This window comes from Mesoplodon densirostris, chromosome 10 (assembly GCF_025265405.1).
Source record: "Mesoplodon densirostris isolate mMesDen1 chromosome 10, mMesDen1 primary haplotype, whole genome shotgun sequence".
Taxonomy (NCBI): domain Eukaryota; kingdom Metazoa; phylum Chordata; class Mammalia; order Artiodactyla; family Ziphiidae; genus Mesoplodon; species Mesoplodon densirostris.
This window is the reverse complement of record NC_082670.1, coordinates 4,604,584-4,625,007: the sequence shown is the minus strand read 5'-3', so window position 1 is coordinate 4,625,007 and position 20,424 is coordinate 4,604,584. Positions and strand designations below refer to the sequence as shown.

The 20,424-nt window shown below is 47.8% G+C and overlaps 1 protein-coding gene across 7 annotated transcripts in view; it reads right to left on the bottom strand.

Annotated features, from left to right (window-relative positions):
- FARS2 (phenylalanyl-tRNA synthetase 2, mitochondrial) overlaps positions 1-20,424 on the bottom strand; it is a 375,868-nt gene that overhangs the window by 99,803 nt on the left and 255,641 nt on the right. Inside the window, exon 7 of one of the 7 annotated variants that reach the window (XM_060109823.1) lies at positions 18,618-19,327. The exons of 5 other annotated variants lie outside the window; for them this stretch is intronic. In XM_060109823.1, coding sequence (XP_059965806.1) covers positions 19,219-19,327 — 109 coding nt within the window. In that variant the 3' untranslated portion in view covers positions 18,618-19,218. Of the gene's footprint in view, positions 1-18,617; positions 19,328-20,424 lie in introns of those variants that run through there. One more of the 7 variants, XM_060109824.1, reaches the window with a different exon arrangement.

Sequence of the window (20,424 nt, the reverse complement as noted above, 5' to 3'; positions counted from 1 at the left end):
GGCCACTGAGCCTGTGTGTCCGGAGCCTGTGCTCCACAATGGGAGAGGCCACAACAGTGAGAGGCCCACGTACCGCAAAAAAAAAAAAAAAAAAAAAAAGTAATTGGGCTTCAGTGCTGGGCATGCTGATCAGAAACCATGTTTATCCATTAAAGCAGGCGCTTACTCAGCATTTGGTGAGGGGAAGAGTTTGTGTTCCTAAAAGTATGCACAAGGAATAACAATTTGTCCAACATGCTGTTCATATATTCTGGTATTCTACATGTCATTCTTCTGAATAATCTCCCCAGTTAAAACATCCTCGGGCTTCCCTGGTGGCGCAGAGGTTGAGAGTCCACCTGCCGATGCAGGGGACACGGGTTCGTGCCCCGGTCTGGGAAGATCCCACATGCCGCGGAGCGGCTGGACCCGTGAGCCGTGGCCGCTGAGCCTGCGCGTCCAGAGCCTGTGCTCCGCAACGGGAGAGGCCACAACAGTGAGAGGCCGCGTACCACAAAAAAAAAACAAAAAAAAAACAAAAAAAAAACAAAAAAAAAACAAAAAAAAAAACAAAAAAAAACATCCTCATCTGGCCCCTCACGCCCTATGCATTTACGCTGCGTCAGCCGTGGGCTCAGCCGTACAGCATGGGTACAAAGAACATCCGACACGGTCTCTGCTCTCTCGACACGGCACAGGAAACAGCCCAGGAGCGAATGATTTCCTGCATCGGGTATCTGCACTGATAGTGAGGGGTGTGCCTTCAAATACAAAGTCATAGGTCAGCACCGGTCTATGGGATTTGAGGGGACACGCCTAATGACTCGGCCACCTACGGCTGCCCGGCCATGAAGGCCCTTTGAACACACGTGCTCAGGGCATCCTCCCCCGCGGGTGGGTGCCCGTATCAGTAACACACTACAGTTAACTTGGATACAGGATCTCTGAAGCTTCGTGGTTTTACATCTTGCCTCATTCTACAGAGGGTTTAAAGAGGCTTACGAAAGAAAATACACAATAAAACAACGTTGGAATGTGAATAAAACTAAAGATTCAACGTGAAGGCTGGGATGTTATCGACACACTTCTCAAGCCAGACTCCTGTCTGCGCACTCCTTCCCCGTCCCCTTTGCATGAACCAAGGAAGCGGGCATGACGGGATCTGGGGTGGCAGCCCCTCTCCCCTCTGCTGCCCCACACGGCAGGGCTGGGCGCTCTGCTCAGCCAGGTGCCACCCTGGCAGCCCCTCTGCTACGTGTCCCGCCTGGCGTGGCTCCAGGAGCTGGGATGGGCAGGAGTGACCCGCGGGGGAGGATTCGAGTTGTGGCTGAGATATCAATACCATCTAACCACATCTAACAGGACATGGGGAGGGAAGCTCTTCACAAGAGCAGGACTTTGAGATCGGGGACCAGGGCAATGCAAATCGCCAGCTTGAAGGCTTCTGCAGGGAATTAGCTGAGCTTCAAGTTGGGCTCTGTGACTTACAAAATCCATGAGATTAAATTCACCTGCACCTCGAGGGGAGCTGAGTTTCTCTTGGTAGTTACTTCTTAAGACAATTCTCACAAAGGTTTTCTAGAGGGGCTCTGGGTGATACAGTGGACCAGGTCCCCAGCAACCTTCCCACCGTACAGGGCTCATCTTACAGCAAGCACCGTGGATGGACATCGAAAACAGACCTCTGAGGTGACTGCCATCTATCCATCCGAGATCACTCTCTATTAGGAGGAGGGGAATTAACATTTGTTTGTTCAGCGACTGCGCTAAGTACCTTATATTTATTATTAAAATACAACCCTCTTGAAAACACTATGCAGTAAGTATTACCATCCCCATTTTTACAAGTGAAAACACTGGGCCCCAGAGAAGTTAAGTAACTTGCTCAAGGTACAGAGCAACTGAGCGGTAAAGCCAGAATTCAAACTTGAATTTGGCTTCAAAGCCGTACAGTTCTGTTTCAGCTGTTCCTACATAAAAAAATAACAGAGTAAATGTTTTGCCTGAATCAAGCAGTAAAAACCAATTCATTTATTTAAATAAGTTTTAGGGATTCTTTTCCCACTGGTTTCTCTGATTGGCTGAAACGACCAATTGACCAGCTATTTCAGTGTCATGGTGACATCTGGATAATCCTAACCGTGTGCCCGGCATCTACCAAGCTTTCTCAAAGGCAGACCCACGCTTGAATCCGTACAATATCTTGGACGTTAGTGGTTGCTGTCCAACAGTACAAGACTGAAAATAAATTAAATATTTGCCTATGTGCATATAAAATACATATAAAACAGAAAATAAAACTCATATTATATGTGAGTCATCACCGTTCATAAGTAAAATTCAACATAACTGAAGCTACTAAACCTTATCTCAGCCCTTGAGGGGCAAAAGCCAACTTTAAAAAACTCTCCTCTTTTCAGACTTATTGTCAGTGTACAGAGACTGCTGAAAGAGCAGAACTGAGCAGAAAGAAACTCTGATGATGGGCATTAAAAGAAGATGGCCACAGGGCTTCCCTGGTGGCACAGTGGTTGAGAGTCCACCTGCCGATGCAGGGGACACGGGTTCGTGCCCCGGTCCGGGAAGATCCCACATGCCGCGGAGCGGCTGGGCCCATGAGCCATGGCCACTGAGCCTGCGCGTCCGGAGCCTGTGCTCCGCAATGGGAGAGGCCGCAACAATGAGAGGCCCGCATACCGCAAAAAAAAAAAAAAAAAAAAGAAGATGGCCATAAACAATAAAATGGGGGGGGGATAGGTGGGTTGTGAAAAAGCTCAGCAGCTCCAGAAGCTCGCACAGCACAGGTGTAATTCTATGTCAATGCCAGAAGTGCTTCTCTGGCTCTAAGCATTGGTCACCAGCAGCCAAAAATATTTTAAGATGAGAAAGCATGAGCCTTCACCAACCCGGGAAAGTCCAGGTGCCTTTACCCACTTTCTGGCGTGCAGCCAGAAAGAAATGTAAACCAGCACAGCCTGCCTCTTCACCTCTGCCCCCTGGGTCTCTGCTCCCCGTTCTGTGAAATAGCAGACTTGGAGAGATTGTTCTACGAGCTCATCTGGCTCTGAGATTTTCTATAAGTCTATGGATTCAGCTACCGGCTCCACAACTGGTATTGGTAGGTTTTTTTTTTAAGGAGCTATCTGTAATGTCAAACGATACTTCTGTTTTCTCCCCCAAATTTGATTTTATTGGACATGTTCTTAATCACATTTTAATTATTTTGTTTCTTTGTCTATCTTTGCATCTCCAGTGTCTAGCATTGCATGCGCCTGGTAAATGGTAAATCTGCATTGTGCACTAGATATTGATGAAACTTCTCTCTCCCCTTTCAACTGGCAAGTGTCCTGGAGCTCCTGGCAACATATAGGACAGAACTCAATACTGTTCTTGCACAATCAGGCTGGCTGCCCTCACGTGAGGAAGGGTCACACCAAGGGCATCCAGATGGTGCCTCCTCTACCTCAGCCTACATCCTGGGACCTGCAGTGGCCTCTTAACCAGCTGCTGTTAACTGAGGACGTTAACGTGCCTCGCTCTGTATAACAAACAAAAATATTTGCAAACTGTATCTGATAAGGGGTTAATATCCAAAACATATAAAGAACTTATGCAATTCAATAGCAAAAAACCAAGTACCCCGGTTGAGAAAAGGACAAAGAATCTGAATAGACATTTCTCCAAAGAAGATATAAGAAAAGCCAAGGGCTTCCCTGGTGGCACAGTGGTTGAGAGTCCGCCTGCCGATGCAGGGGACACGGGTTCGTGCCCTGGTCCGGGAAGATCCCACATGCCGCGGAGCGGCTGGGCCTGTGAGCCATGGCCGCTGGGCCTGCACGTCCGGAGTCTGTGCTCCGCAATGGGAGAGGCCACAACAGTGAGAGGCCCGCGTACCGCAAAAAAAAAAAAAAAAGAAAAGCCAAGAGGTACATGAAAAGTTGCTCAACATCACTAGTCATTAAGTAAATGCAAATTAATATCACAATGAAATATCACCTTACACCTATGAGAATGGCCATCATCAAGAAGACAACAGAGAACAAATGCTGGCATGGATGTGGAGAAAAGGGACCCTTGTGCACTGTGGATGGGATATAAATCAGTGTGGCCACTGTGGAAAACTGTATGAAGGATCCTCAGAAAATTAAAATTAGAACCAGCATATGATCAAGCAGTTCCAATTCTGGGAACATATCCAAAAGCCATGAAAACACTAACTCGAAAAGATATCTGCACTTCCATGTTCACTGCAGCATTATTTATAACAGTCAAGACATGAAAATAACTTAAATGTCCACTGATTGATGATGGATGGATGAATGGATAAACAAGTAGTTGCCGTATGTATATGTGTGTGTGTGTGTGTGAGACACACTACTCAGCCACAAAAAATGAGGAAATCCTGACATTTGCAACAACGTGGATGGACCGTGAAGGCATTATGCTTAGTGAAGTAAGTAAGACAGTGAAAGACAAACGCTGTATGATTTAACTCATATGTGAATTTAAGAACAAAAACAAAAAAATCCCCACAAACAAACAAACAAATGAAACAAACTCATAGAAAAAGAGATCAGACTTGTGGTTATCACAGGTGAGGGGTCGGGGAGGGGAAGTGGAGGAAGGTGGTCAAAAGGTACAAATTTCCAGTTACAGGATAAATGAGTACTAGGGATGTAATGTACAACATGATGACTATAGCTGACGCTGCTCTATGATACATAAGAAAGTTGTTAAGAGATTAGATCCTAAGAGTTCTCATCCCAAGGAGAACATTCTGTCCCTTTATTCTTTTCTTCTTTCTCTTCTTTTTACTGCACCTATATGAGAAGATGGAGGTTAGCTGAACCTACTGTGGTCATCATTTCACAACATATGTAAATCAAACCATCATGCTGTACTCCTTGAACTTAGACAGTGATGGAGGTCAATTACTTCTCAAGAGAACTGGAAAAAAATTGGTCGCTCTCAGCTATGTTCCTTTTCAGTAAGAAACAAGTGTTAGCTGAGGGAATTACTAGGCTCTTCTTTGTATGGCACATCATTCCTATTACAGGGCACTGCACACAGGAGGGACCCAGTATCTGCGGGTCAGTTCAGCTCAGTGAATCAATAAACACAAGAGCCTTTTCAAGTACAGCACCCCAGGCCTTCTGTGGCTATGAATGCCCCCCTCCTACCGCGGGGCCAGATGCACTGCCCCACTCTGGGCTTCTTCAATGCCAACGCTTCCACAGTTCCAGCCACCTCCTCCCCAACCCCCCCTGACACTTTGCCATATCACCAACTCCTTCCACTCAGAAGACTGGAACTGCCACAGAAAGAAAACAGGAGGCTAAGATGTCACCTGGTAGCTGGCTTGTGACTAGCTTGTCATTTACTCATTTGAGTTCTGCCAGGGTCTGTTTTGCAAAAGCATTAAAAAGGCAAGACAATATAGTTAAACCTCAAAGGAAATAGTTAAAAGAAAGAAGCACAATTTCCATTATCTTTCCAAATGGTGAAATGCATTTCAGTCCCTTATGTTTTCAGGAAGCGTCTGTAATGTACTTTTCTCTTTCCCAGGTCACCAAGATGCCTGCCCCGCGCTGTGTTTCCGGCTCAGACACCCTAATGTGCAGGCAAAATGGGTACAATAGAAACACAGAGCTTACAGCCTTATTATCGAGTAGATAGAACCCACTTCATCCATACACACACACGCCTCTCTGTCTCCTTGACTTTCTCATCTCAAATCTCTCAGGTGTGTGTGAGTACTAAGTCTCTAAGAAATGCTTTCCATTTTGAAGACAAGCTGCGTCACCATCCCGTCCAGCAGGCCTGCCCGGTCAGCACCCTCTGGGTCGTCTCCTCGCCATGGCCCATGGTTTGGCAACACGGTGGGCCGCCAGCCCCAGATTCACCCACTCTTCTCTTCCATTCCCTTTGTCAGCCAAGGTGCCAGCTGCCGGGGCTGAGAGGGTGTCCGAGGTTAGCCATCAGTCAGCACCATGGCCCGCGGAGCCTTGGGGCAAGTGTCCTCAGGACGGTAGTCTCCTTAAGCAGGGTCTGCTTAAACCCTCCGTCACACACAGCCTCCGTCGCTGGAAGCTCTTTGAATGGAGCTGAAAGCAACCTTTTATAACTCTCCCATTGGCCCTAGTCCCGACCCTGAGCAAGTATCCTTCCTTTTCATCATGAATTGTCCCTGCCAAACAACATAAATAGAACAAAAAGCCAGCACCATCGTGTGTGGAAGGACACAGAAAGCTAGGTGACAACTGCAGGACCAAACTGATAGAGCGGTGTCTTTGTGAAACCAGGTAAAGAGCAGTGAGAATGACTGCCAACCTCTCCTTTGTTCAGCTGCCCTTGAACTACGAGGGGACAGACCGACCGGAGCCTCCAGAGACCAGCTTTAAAATTCAACATGCGTGTAGGAACGGCCTGCCCTGAGGAAGGTTCCATGATGGCGCTGAGGCTCAGAGGTGAGGTTCCCACGCTCAACATCTCATGTTCTACCGAGAGAAGCAGGTAAGACCAGAACTAAACATAAAACAATGTCCACTTGTTCAAAGAACTTACAGGCATGTAATTACGGGTTACTCTGTACTTTTGAGATGGTGCTTTTCATGAGTTAATTATTCATTTAAAACAGCAGTGGAGGAAATCCAGGGAAGTCAATTTTGGGATCTGGATATACCAGGGAAGGGTCTGCTGTAAGAGCAAGGAGAAAAGTACAGACTCTCCTGAAGGCACGAATCCACGCCCAAGGCCGGGGAGTCGGCTTCCTGGGTGGGAGGTGAAGCCCTTGGATCCCCCAGCACGGCCCCCAGTGCAAGGCTGGGTGTCTTGAGGGCCAGGCCAGCCTAGAGGACATCTTCTAAGTGGGACTGAACTGAGGGGGGTGTCCACTTGGCTCTCAGAAACTCAGACCGTCTTGGATTTCCAGCCCCTACTCTCCTCTTCCTAAGCAGGAGAGTTCCTATTTTCAGCATAAAATTAGCATAGAGATGAAACCATTTCAGGGGACATAGAGTGAACTGGCACAGGAGACATTACATTTTTCATTTCTAAAATGAAAAATTTTCCTTTTTCTTTAAGCCTCGAGACCGCCACTTAATTTGCCTCCAGACTGTGCTTGCGCTGCCGAGGAAGGCTGAAGACGGGGTGGCGGCGGGGCTGCGAGCAGAGCTGTCTACGGTGGGGACGGCCGGGCGGCCCTGGGCCGCGGCGCCAGGTGACCCGGACCGTCCACCCTCTGTGCCTCCTGCAGACACGCCGGTGGCCCAGGGGCGAACCGCAGCGCTGGACGCATCTTTCCTCGAGAGCCGCAGGGCAGGACCTGGTCCAGCTCCACTCCATGTCTGTCTCTGGCTTCCCTCGCACCATTTCAAAGACACCTTCACGGCTGGTAAAGACAGGATTTCTTGTCATCTCTTCCCACTTGAAAAAAGATTCTGAGCAGCTGCGCTGGGACGAAAGGCAGCCCCACCCCTCCTGCTGCACCAACTTTGGTCTTTTTTTAGCTTTTCTCACATCCCTCCTCTCTGCTCTCCTAAGCTCTCAAGTTCCCTCCACTTTTTCTTTCTTTAGTGGGTTGCTTCTGATCTCATCGGAAAACATTCTCTGAGTCATTAACAATACAAGACGGTAAAGAAAGCTGTCTGCTGGTGGTCCCAAAGGCAATCCCTCTTCAATTAAGGGAGCACAGAGCGGCTCTGAATAATATTGGATCTTTACAGCAAACCATTCCATCCAACCAGACTTGGGAGGAATGTTTTCTTAAAAGTTCAATCATCTGATTCCTCTGTTTAAAAGAGCTGAAAAAGAATGTTTTTATCTGTACCAAGCTGGCGCAAGATATTCCCTGTATCTGAGAGCCACACAGTGCCCTGGGGGGACGGGGTTGTTTTGAATGCAAAGGGAGTAAGTGTAGCTTATTACATATATGGGAGAAGAGATGAGAAACCAATATTCCTATCATATAAAGCCTTAATACTGTGGATAGTATTAACTTAGACATTGTGAAAAATTATACGATAACCTACTTTTTGAGTTGTATGTGATGAGAACTAAGTGTCTGCGAAATGAAGCTGCCAACAGGTGAGGGCAGCAGAAGATCCCAGACTTTTGAAGCTGCATTGCGGGAGAGGACATAATCTCATCACAGCTAGAATTTACTAAGTCCTGACCCTGTGCCAGGCATTGTTCTAAGAGTTTTATGTGAATTCATTCTTTTCATCCTTACAATAATCACACGAGACCGGTAGTGTTATAGAAGTTATAACCTGCCCAAGGTCACACGTGGCAACAAAGGGCAGGTCCCTTTCATTCAAACCCAGGCAGCCTGACCCGAGAATCTCCCTCTTGACCACTACACATGCCAATTATATGTTGCTAGCTTCTCATGAAAGGACCTGAATAATGACTACTTAGTACCGCTTACTTAGATAATTATAACTTTGATTAATAACAAAGTAGAATTGTGTGTCTTTACACACACTTGAATTAATCTAGAGACACTTGTCCTTGAGTTAGTTCAAATGGTAAATGCCAGAAACGGGGGTGGGCAGCCAACACTTGCCTCTCTGCTCCATCCTGGGGGGAACCCAGGAGGCTCCTTCTAGATGTGAGAGGCCACGTGAAGCTCTGGAGGCTGGCCGTCTGGGTAACTACCCCACACTGCTGTTCAGTGAGCTTAACATACAGCACAATGTTACGAGAATGACTGTCATATTTCATAAATTACATTCTGCTATTCACAGGGAAGTCCCTGCAAAACTAAAGTAATAACATGCACAGAGAACAGGAGTAATAATATTGTAAGCCACGCATCCTAAGGATGGACAACACAACACAACACATGAAAAACACAGTCTGTAATAAAAGAGCTGACAGAGAAGAAAAGAAGATTGAAAAAAAAAAGTTCCGAATTTAAAAACATGTTGAGGCAGGATAACCCATGGTAAGAAGTCAACCACAATGACAGTGGCCTAGATGCATGTCAGAGAGAAACCCAAGGAGAAAATCTAAGCAAAACTATAAAAAATAGTCCCCCTTTCCTTTTCCATTCAATGTAAAATATCTTTTTGTCCAGATGAACATACTAACATCTCAAGAGCTTGGTTTGGTAAACGGTTTCCCGAGGAAAGCAGCAGGCTGGGATGTACCAGCGCTGCGGACCCACAGGAAGGACCTGTGCCTGGAGCCCACCGCTCAGACGGTCTCCCCTCACTCCCCAGCGTGCGCCCACCCCCCGTAGGCCTTTGAGAGCTTGGCTGCCCTGTTCCCCACCCACCACACGGTTTCAGATGTTCCCCATCGTCCTCCAACCGCCATGACCTGACCTCCCCTTTGTTCATCTTGGGGAGGTCCTCCCATCTACGTCTCAGAGCAGCACTCAGGCGGGAACCCCATCAGACTCCAGGGGCTGAGCCGAGAAGCCTGTGGTCCCAACACCCACCCAGCTCCCCGTCTCCCCTCCTGCCTGGCGTCAGCTGTGTCCGTCGGCGACGCCCTCTGTCCAGCTGTGACGTCCTGCCTTCTCAGAGGAACGCTGCTCTTCTCTCCCATAGAGTCACCCTCTCCTCTGCTGGATCCTTCTTTTGAATTTTTAAAAACAGACTTGATTTCTTAGAGCAGTTTTGGGTTCACGGCAAAACTGAGAGGAAGGCACAGTGTCCCACACCCTCTGCCCTACAGACTCTGCCGTCAGCACCCCGCCAGATGGTGACTTGTTACAACCGATGGACCCACGTCCACACATCGCCACCCGGAGCCCACGGCCGACATCTGGGTTCACTCTTGGTGTTCTTTTCCTTCTTCTTTTTTTTTTCCTAGAACATCTCTCTCTCTTTTTTTTAGTTTTATTGGAGTATAGTTGATTTACAATGTTGTGTTAGTTTCAGGTGTACAGCAAAGTGATTCAGTTATACATAGATATATATACACACATATTCATTCTTCTTCACATTCTTTTCCCATACAGGTCATTACAGAATACTGAGTTTGGTGCTCTTCCACTGACTTTCGAAGACGCTGACGTGCACTGCATCTTGACCCTGCAGCCCTCCAGGTACCACGCGGTCCCCTCCCCTCCTTCAGTTGTCTCTCCTCACTGTCTCCATCTTTCCCACAATGGTCATCCAACCTTGCTGCTGCCCACACCCCGCAAGTGAGCACCTCTCGCTAAGGTCACCGAGACCCTCATGTAGCTTAAGTACAATGGCTCCCCGTCAGTCCTTATAAAGCACTCGTCTCTGATACGTTGTGATGAGTCGGCTGCTCTCATTACCCGGAAACCCACACGTCCCCTGGCCTCCGTAACCCCACGCCCGGGCTCTCCCATCCCCAGCTCTCCCACCGTCCCGTTCACGTCCTGGTCCTTCATCCGGCCACTAAATGCCTGTGTTCCTCAAGACTCACCAAAGTCCCCTGTCCTCTTGCTTGGTACTTCTCGTCAGTCTTCTCCACACCCTCAAACGCCCGCTAAAGTGAAGGCTGCTCACAAGCTGACACCTCACGCCCCACATCTCCCGTGAGATCCAGACTATTCCAAACTCCTTCAAGCCTGTGCAACATGCTGACCTCAGCCTCTCAGGGAAACTTCAAGGTCGTCGTGCCCAACCTCAACCTCAGCCAGTCCTGTCCTTTTACCAACACCTGGCAACACGCCACGTCCACAAGTTCCACAAGTCAGGCACTCGGTACCGTCCCTCCTGACCTCAGACTCAATCAAGTGGCAGGTTCTGGAGATTTCAGTTTCTATTAATCTTGGGGTGCTCACGTCCCTCATCCCCTTGGCCACAAGCTCGGTCTCACCTCTTGTGTAGCTACTGCAATCACCTTCTCCTGGCCCCGAGGCCCCTCTTCCTCCCCGGCCCCTCCTCCATAGAGCAGCCAAGTACATCGTTCTGAAAACCAAGTCTAACCGTGTACATGCTTTGCTTATGTAACACACTTTGGGGGCTTCCTGCTGCTCCTGGATAAAGTGAGAGAGCCGGTGTGGTCTGGCCTCACCACCTCCTCAGCCTTGTTACCGTGTCCCCTCCCGTCCAGCCACGCTGGCCTTCCCACGGGGCCCACGATGCCCCCATTTTTCCTGCCAGAGCTTCGCTCACGCTGTTCCTTAGCTTTGAAAGTTCTCCCCCCGACCCCCACCCCACTGGACCTTGATCCCAGCGCTCAACCATTCTTAAAGCACCATGTTGATAACCCTTCTCCCAGCTGTCATTTCACATTTATACGTGTGATGATTTGATCAAAGCTAGTTTCTCCAGCTAGTAGACCAGAAGCTGTTGGAGAACATCAGCCAGCTGTCTGCTTCCTGTCACCTCTACAGCCTGTGAGCACAGCAGGCATTCAGCTGACTCAGCAAACAAATGAATGAACTACTTGTGAAGGGACTGCCCAGTGGGGCGGCAGCCGGGGCAGGGTCGGGGTGAGGGGGGACGGCTTTTCTCTCTCTAGATGGGTCAGGGTGGAGGGCGGCTGCTCAGTTCCGGAGCACAGGGCTGGTCTACCGGCAGGCCCTTCTCCAGAACCGCCCATTCTAGACACGCCCCCAACCTAAGAGGAAGGAAAGGGCCAGAGGAAGCGGGGAGAAGGCAGTAAGTACGGCAGGATTGCCAACCTACTCTAAGGTGCAACTGTCCCTGAGGAGGTACATTTTAAGGTTCGTTCCATGAACTAACACATGAAACATATGTGAAAACCCTGGGAGGATTTAGCAGGAATGAAATGGTGTGTTCGAGGTACCTTGCTATGTTTATTTATATCACAGTTCCTTTGACACATCTTTGTTCTTTACATGCCTGTCTCCTTCAACTAGGCTATAAATTACTTGAAGGCAAGGACCCTGATTTTCATTGCCTGGCACATGGTACTGAAGTGAGGCTGGTGTCCAGCACAGCTCAGGCACCTGTGAGTGTTCTCTGATCCATGACTCATAGATAGAAAAATAAATGACTGGATATAGAAAAATAAATGACTGGATAAGTGGAAAGCCAGGCATCAAAAACAAAGTTGCCACCTTTACCACTGTGTTGATGAACTGAAACAGTATCTACTAGATACTTGTATGACCCCGACACGGGGCACTTCAGTGGAAGGAATGAAGACAGTTCTGTAACTACCTGTTTACCTGACGGTCACCTCTCTGAACTGTGGGCTCCCCGAGGATGGCAGGCCTTTTTATTTGTCTTTGTGCTGAGCAGATGTGAGTGATTTTCTCAACCCCTTTAATTTAGTTACCAGATGAATCAAAGTCTAGTCACAGCTCTTGAATTAACACGGTTAGTCTCAGCTGGAAGAGTCTTGTCTTTGGGGGCTTTAATACCTCAACAGTAAAATGACACAGTAGGACAACATGATCTACGAGATCTTCCTCTCGGCTCTAACATCTGATGAATCTGTAATCAACCATCCAAACAAGCAGAGGAGAGCCAGGGACAGCCAGGGCCTAAGCAAGTGTTCTGATCACAGTGAATCACGTGTGACTTTAAGAAATCTTGCATATTGCTAATTTTATCAGGCACTGCTCACAAGGATCATGGTGAAGGAACAACTGTAGCCCAATACGGGCAATGTGCATGGAAGTCTCCTGATACACTGCAAAACATTATTGGGAACAATTGTAAAACAGGGGTTAACATCAGTGCCAAGTAACCCGACAGCTCAGGAGGCAGTAATTCAAATAAAAAACAACCCAAATCTGAAATTGGATATGAGCATATATAAAATATTGTTATAATCAGCATCTGTGGAAAGGATGACTATGCAATGTGACATGAATTTAAAATTATCTAATAACTTGGTTTTATCTTAGGGGAGAAAACGTTTATTTCTCCCAAAATTCATCTCCTTTAAAATTTCTGACAGAAATTCCAGTCATATATTTTGCTAATAATGTATCTATCTTGATCTGGAAAAGTCTAGTTCTTTAATGGAAAATTCTTGGCAACTTGCCTCCAGTTTATACAATGTAAATGCCATCATGACTATGACAACAAAATGCTGTGTAATAAGTATTTCTCAAAGAAACAAGTGTAAAAATAGAAAACTACTCTAGTTTTCTGAAATGCGGTTAAATGACTGTCTCAGACCCCAGAAGGATACAGTATCAGTAATAACCACCAACGTTCACTGAGTGTTTGTTCTGTGCCAGGCACCAACCTAAATGCTTCTATGTTGTTAACTTACATAATCTTCACAACAACTCTGAGGAAGGCACTATTTACTGTCATTCCCCATTTCACAGGTGTGAAAACTAAGGCACAGAGAAATTAAGTAACCTGCCTAAGGCACCACGGCTAGTAAGCGGTGAGGCCCAGATCTGAACCCAGGCAGCCCTCCTCCAGCTCACACTCTTAACCACGACTAGACCACACCTTTACAAGCTACGGGCCATAATGTAAACTTTTACTGAAAACTGAAAGTTACAATTCTGAGCATCAATTTTTGAAAATGCACTGTGTTCCCTTTCAGTATTCTCTGCTTTTAAAAACCATTAATGCAATACAGGCTTCAGGCAGCTAACTGCGTGGAAATCCCAGTGGGGTACTCATAAACCAGAGCCCTTCTGAAGCCAGAACCGCACTTACGAGGACCGAGGACTCTGGGACAGCACACCTCCAGGACCCAGTGTTACCACTGCCACCTTCTTGCCTCTTCATGGTGAAAACCTCTGGGTCCCATAGGAGGCGGACTGCAGTCATCTTCTATCAGGAGGGCAAATATTTAAATGATTTCCCTCATCAGATCTTCCATGTCATTTCCTCTTCTAAGCTTGACTGGGCAAACTGATCAGTGCAGTAAAGTAGAAATATGCCTTTACTGCACCAAGCGACGCTTCATCTGTGTTCGGTCAGTGGAATCTAAGCTCTTGGGCCTCTTAGATAAAGGCTTTCACCTAAAAAGACCCAGGGATCGGGGCTTCCCTGGTGGCGCAGTGGTTGAGAGTCCACCTGCCGATGCAGGGGACACGGGTTCGTGCCCCGGTCCAGGAAGATCCCACATGCCGCGGAGCGGCTGGGCCCGTGAGCCATGGCTGCTGAGCCTGCGCGTCCGGTGCCTGTGCTCCGCAACGGGAGAGGCCACAGCAGTGAGAGGCCCATGTACTGCAAAAAAAAAAAAAAAAAAAAAAAGACCCAGGGATCAGTTTTCTAAGCTGAGAGGGAGCTGGTAGCTGTACAACAATAAAGGGCACTTCTTATTATATTTTTAAAAAAAAAACTATATCCCATGAAAAGAGAATGAGGGGAGAACAACTGAAAAGAATTTTCAATGCTTTTACATATTACTATATATTTTTACATATTATTATACATATATACATATACAATGCCTGTAAAATACACATATATAATGTGTATACATACATTATATGTATATATATTCCAAAATAATACGTAAAATAGGTAACAGTTCAGTATCTATAATGTATCTATGTAATAGTAAGGCATCTGTCAAAAGCCAATCGGGTGACCCCCGCTAGATAACCAAGACGTAGACAAGCACGCTTGGCTATTCACACGTCTCTCATTCTCACTGGGACACCCCGCACGGGGGCTTAAAGCAGCCGTATGGGTGGACAAGGTTAAGGAGAAAGGCGCTGCTGGTCTAGGGTGTGTCCAGGCTCTGGAAGGTGGGCGAGCACTGGAATGAAAGGGAAAGTGGGCCGTGCACTTGAGCTCAAGCACATCGTCCACCCCGCTGACTTCCTCTCGCTTACAACAAGCTTGCTGTCCGACTGTAGACGGGCGGCAGATGGAAGCCTGGAGACAGAGGAGGGAGCGTGTACGTGAACGAGGGTCCAGGTTTCTACGGGGAAGGGCAGTGAGGCTGTGAGCAGGAACGGGGGCCCCCAGAGACGGAAAGAGTCCACAACACAACGGTGACAGTGACGGTGTCGGAACAACCAAGCACCATCCTCTTCCTCAACCTCCGTTTTACTTAGAGACAAAAGGCGATTTCCAAGCACGTGGAGACAGTGGTTTTTCCAGGTTCTGACTCCCTAGGATTTTGTCCAGTACACTTGGGAGTTCAAGTTTCACAGTGATAACTCCCAGTCACTCAAAGAGAGCCGATTTGTTTCTGAACTATTTTAAAGAATTAATAGAAGTGTTCTAAAATCTCTTAACTTATGACCTGAAAGTACATTACGCATTTGGAAAACCTGGCCCATAATTACTTAGGGACGGAGGAGGGGAAAAGAAACAACCAGCTGATTTAAAAGTTTTTAGAATTAGCTTCTGTGGTAGGCGAAAGAACAGCCCTCCCAAACTATCTACACCTGATCCCTGGAACCTGTGAATACATTACCTTACACGGCAAAAGGGAATTGCAACTGGAGCTAGGGAGCCTGAGATGGGGAGGTGTGCACATCTGCGTGGGCCCAGTGTGATCACGAGGGTCATCATGAGAGGAAGGCCAGAGGGTCACAGACAACAGGAGATGTGGTGCCAGAAGCCAGAAGCCGGGGAGTGCAGGCGGCCTCTAGATGCTGGGATGGTAGTGAGTGGTCTCCCCCAGACCCTCAGAAGGAACCAGCCCTGCCAACAGCTTATCTGTAGTCCAGGGAAACGATTTCAGACTTCTGACCTCCATGGAGGTGAGGTGATAAATCTGTATTAAGCCGCTCAATTTGTGGTAATTTATTACAGCAGTTAATACACCTCCTACATAGTGAAAGGTGAGATCCTGAGCACATGAGTGAGTGAAAAACATAAATCAAGATGAAAAGGAGTATCACTCAAATGGTAAAAGAGGATGTTCCCACATCACATACACGGAACTCCAGCTCCGTGGGGTTTAAGGAAGACTAAATTTGGCTAGAAAGACACAGTGAGAGAAAAGTGTATAATTAGAATGACAGATGCTAAAATGTGCCCACGAACTGGTCTCAGGCACAGTGGAGGACGGGGGGGCGCGCCACACCGAGAGGCACAGGAAGTAAGTAAATAGCTTCTGCCGGTCTCCAGTGGCTGGGGTCCACCCTCACAGAATTTCAGCTCTTAAAACCTTTTTGGTCTTAGGGTTCCCCTTACCAAACCTTTGGTTAATCCCCGACTCTATGGGCAACTGACGCAGTCCAAGCTATTACTCACAAAGTATACATAAGTCTGACAGCATCTGTCTTTGAAGGCTAAATATTTTGAATAGCAACTCCAGGAAAGCATTGTGAAATTCTGACTTAACCTCTCTGAAATGACTCTGAAGACAGGGACTGGGAAAGAGCTGGCTGACCCATGATCTGCCAGGAGGAAACACATGGACATGGCAATAGGGAGGTCCAGGAGAGGATGTCATGACCCATCAAAGCAGATCCTGCCCTCCTATGACCCAGCCGGGCAGGGGCAGCCCCGGCTTTCACCATCTGCCTGTTCCTGCCTCTTCTTAAAGGCCCGAGGGCCCTAATCAGACTCTGACTCCATGGCCAAAGGGCCAGACCAGGAGCTTCTGTAATCTGATGGCATTGCTCACTCCACCAGGGATGTCAAAGATGCTATCAGAGAACCCAGGGTGCCACTGATCCTGTACTTACATACGAGCATCTATGTCAGCCAAGCCTGGAGGCCGGCAAGGACTGCCCAGACTTGCTGAAGGTTAATGTCACGTGTGCATCACACAGGGAACTTCTGACCCTCTCTGGAACGCAAGTCAGGGTCAGAGCAGAGGAGGTGCAATCTACCCTGTTCCAACTCTTGTCTAAACACCGCTGATGGAAGGAGGTCCAGTTGGGCTGCTCTCGCCATCAAGGGGGCTTTGTTCACTGCTGCAACCCCAGTGCCCAAAGTGCCCCGACACAGAGTCGACACTCGCATTTGTGGGACAAGTAAATGAACGCCTGGGAGGAGGCTGGAGACGTGTTTAGCTTATTACTACAACGTGGCAACTCCCTAAGACTTAACTCACCCTGATCCTCGAAATGAGATCTTTTCCCTTCTGAGCCCCTGGGGGCGGGGGGGCCTGTTTATTCCTCTCAGATGCTATTCTTTTCAGATGTGTGTTGCTATCACTTCATTCGTATGAGTTTCCTCCCTAAAATAAATGATAAGAGGCTAAGGGTTGAGCCTACCTTATCCATCATCGTATCCACCACAGCCAACCCAGCACCCTCCATGTAGTAGGTGCTCAATAAATACCAGTAGATTTGAATCAGTGAAGCATGTTTTCTCTAATTTTTTAGGAGATAGGATTTGCATCTCAAGGTCACTTGGATTACTGAGTAGGAGATCACAGCAAATCAACATACTCCTTTTTTCAAACTCCTAATTACCACATATAGAAAGAACTACTTAAGAGTGACCCTCCACTAAGAGGATCCAGATTTACCAATACCCAAGTTTTTGTCAGAAGTGAAAAGCATTTTTAAATAGATTTATGAACATATAAACCTCGATATTAATATAGATACATGTGGATATACACAGATGTATGACTAGATTTACTAATCAGCAGGCGTTCCTTATCACTGAGGTAAGAAGAGATAAAAATACAATGCATATTGCATTGAACAAATGGCATATGGCCTGCTTTATAAATACACACATTTTGTCTCTCTCTCCTTCACACACACAAACCCAAAACTCTGCCTTTTAAGATGCTGGCCTCTTGCCCTACTTTGAAGGGCCCAAACAGAAACTGTTAGGACCTTTGACACCATCGTTTCCTTACAGACTGTGTGGGGGAAGCTTGTCTGTTACCCCCAGTCAGGAAAAGCCCTGGACACGTGTTCCTCATACACACACAGTGAGATGCTCTTAACGCCCTGCCCATCAAGGCCGGAGGTCTCTCTAACGGTACTGGCTGTACCCTGGATCCGGGCATTGCTCCGCCTTGGTCCAGGCGCCCATGAGGCCCACAGATGCTAACAAGCGCTGAGCACAGGTCTCTGTCCACAGAATCCCTCACTTTTCTTTGCTGGATGTCAGTAACAGACGGTGAAAGGACTGAAGGGTAGCTGAGCACAGTTCTCTGTCCACAGAATCCCTCACTTTTCTTTGCTGGATGTCAGTAACAGACGGTGAAAGGACTGAAGGGTAGCTGAGCACAGTTCTCTGTCCACAGAATCCCTCACTTTTCTTTGCTGGATGTCAGTAACAGACGGTGAAAGGACTGAAGGGTAGCTGAGCACAGTTCTCTGTCCACAGAATCCCTCACTTTTCTTTGCTGGATGTCAGTAACAGACGGTGAAAGGACTGAAGGGTAGCTGAGCACAGGTCTCTGTCCACAGAATCCCTCACTTTTCTTTGCTGGATGTCAGTAACAGACGGTGAAAGGACTGAAGGGTAGCTGAGCACAGTTCTCTGTCCACAGAATCCCTCACTTTTCTTTGCTGGATGTCAGTAACAGACGGTGAAAGGACTGAAGGGTAGCTGAGCACAGGTCTCTGTCCACAGAATCCCTCACTTTTCTTTGCTGGATGTCAGTAACAGACGGTGAAAGGACTGAAGGGTAGCTGGGCACAGTTCTCTGTCCACAGAATCCCTCACTTTTCTTTGCTGGATGTCAGTAACAGACGGTGAAAGGACTGAAGGGTAGCTGAGCACAGGTCTCTGTCCACAGAATCCCTCACTTTTCTTTGCTGGATGTCAGTAACAGACGGTGAAAGGACTGAAGGGTAGCTGAGCACAGATCTCTGTCCACAGAATCCCTCACTTTTCTTTGCTGGATGTCAGTAACAGACGGTGAAAGGACTGAAGGGTAGCTGAGCACAGGTCTCTGTCCACAGAATCCCTCACTTTTCTTTGCTGGATGTCAGTAACAGACGGTGAAAGGACTGAAGGGTAGCTGAGCACAGGTCTCTGTCCACAGAATCCCTCACTTTTCTTTGCTGGATGTCAGTAACAGACGGTGAAAGGACTGAAGGGTAGCTGAGCACAGGTCTCTGTCCACAGAATCCCTCACTTTTCTTTGCTGGATGTCAGTAACAGACGGTGAAAGGACTGAAGGGTAGCTGAGCACAGGTCTCTGTCCACAGAATCCCTCACTTTTCTTTGCTGGATGTCAGTAACAGACGGTGAAAGGACTGAAGGGTAGCTGAGCACAGGTCTCTGTCCACAGAATCCCTCACTTTTCTTTGCTGGATGTCAGTAACAGACGATGAAAGGACTGAAGGGTAGCTGAGCACAGGTCTCTGTCCACAGAATCCCTCACTTTTCTTTGCTGGATGTCAGTAACAGACGATGAAAGGACTGAAGGGTAGCTGGGCACAGTTCTCTGTCCACAGAATCCCTCACTTTTCTTTGCTGGATGTCAGTAACAGACGGTGAAAGGACTGAAGGGTAGCTGGGCAATTTCGAGAGGAAAATGGTCCGTCAACAGAGCCATGCGCTGATTTCTGTATAGGAGGAAAAGGTGGGGCCTTGAAACAAAAAGGAGGGAGGAAAACGAACATTTACTGAGTTCCTAGGAAGGTGAAAGTGCTTTATTTTATAACCATCCTGCACCGTCTTCCTCTCTGAAATTTAGTTTTATTTTTATCTGCACATATTTGAAGAACCAAATAACTGTAAAGGCTTGTTCTGAGGGACAGCAGCCCCCAGCCCACTCCTCTGGTCGGCGCCCCAGAGGGAACCTGTTCCAACCCTCCCATTGAATCCCTTAGCATTTATCTCTATATCTGTGAATAAGATGCTTTTATCGCCACCTGCCCAGGAGCGGTGGGCTGACCGGTCAGTGCTCACACTGCTGCGTGGAGCAGACTGTGGTCACTTTTCTTTTCCTGTCAACTTTGTTTTCCCTCCTTTAATAACTGTGTTGACTTTCCATCCGCATTGTTTCTGCCACCGTGTGCTTCCCAATGCTCCACTCCTGCGGGGAGGGACCGCACAGCCGGGTTATGAGTGCACCCCGCCTGGGCGCAAACCTCGGCCCTGCCACTAACTAGCTCTGTAACTTGGCAAATTATTTGAGCATCGAGTGCCTCAATTCCCTCATCGGCACAAGGAAGATAATCACGACCATCAGTCCAATAGGGATGCTACCAGGATTCCATTGTTACTACATGTACGCTTAGAACTGTGTCTGACACACAGTGGGTTCTCGGTACATATAAATGGAGATGACTGTTACTAGGTACTCAGGACATCCTGCTTAAGACTCTCTGGACCCTTCTGATCTGCTCCCGGCCTGTCGGATCACCCTCGGGAAGACCGCCTCCAGCAGGGGCTTGGGGATGGCCGTTCTCCATCATCCTGGGGATGCCCGTGGCCTTTCTCCGCTGCTTCTTCTCCTGCTTCCTGGGTCCTGCCTTGTCTTACCTCTCATTTTGGGTAGGCCTGCCCTCTAGATTCGGAAAGCATTGTTCTTCTACCCTCAGGTTTGATGGACAGTATGGCTGAGCACTGGATTCCAGGTTGAAAATTATTTTCGTTCAAGCTTTTTTTTTTTTTTTTGCGGTACGCGGGCCTCTCCCTGTTGTGGCCTCTCCCGTTGCGGAGCACAGGCTCCGGACGCACA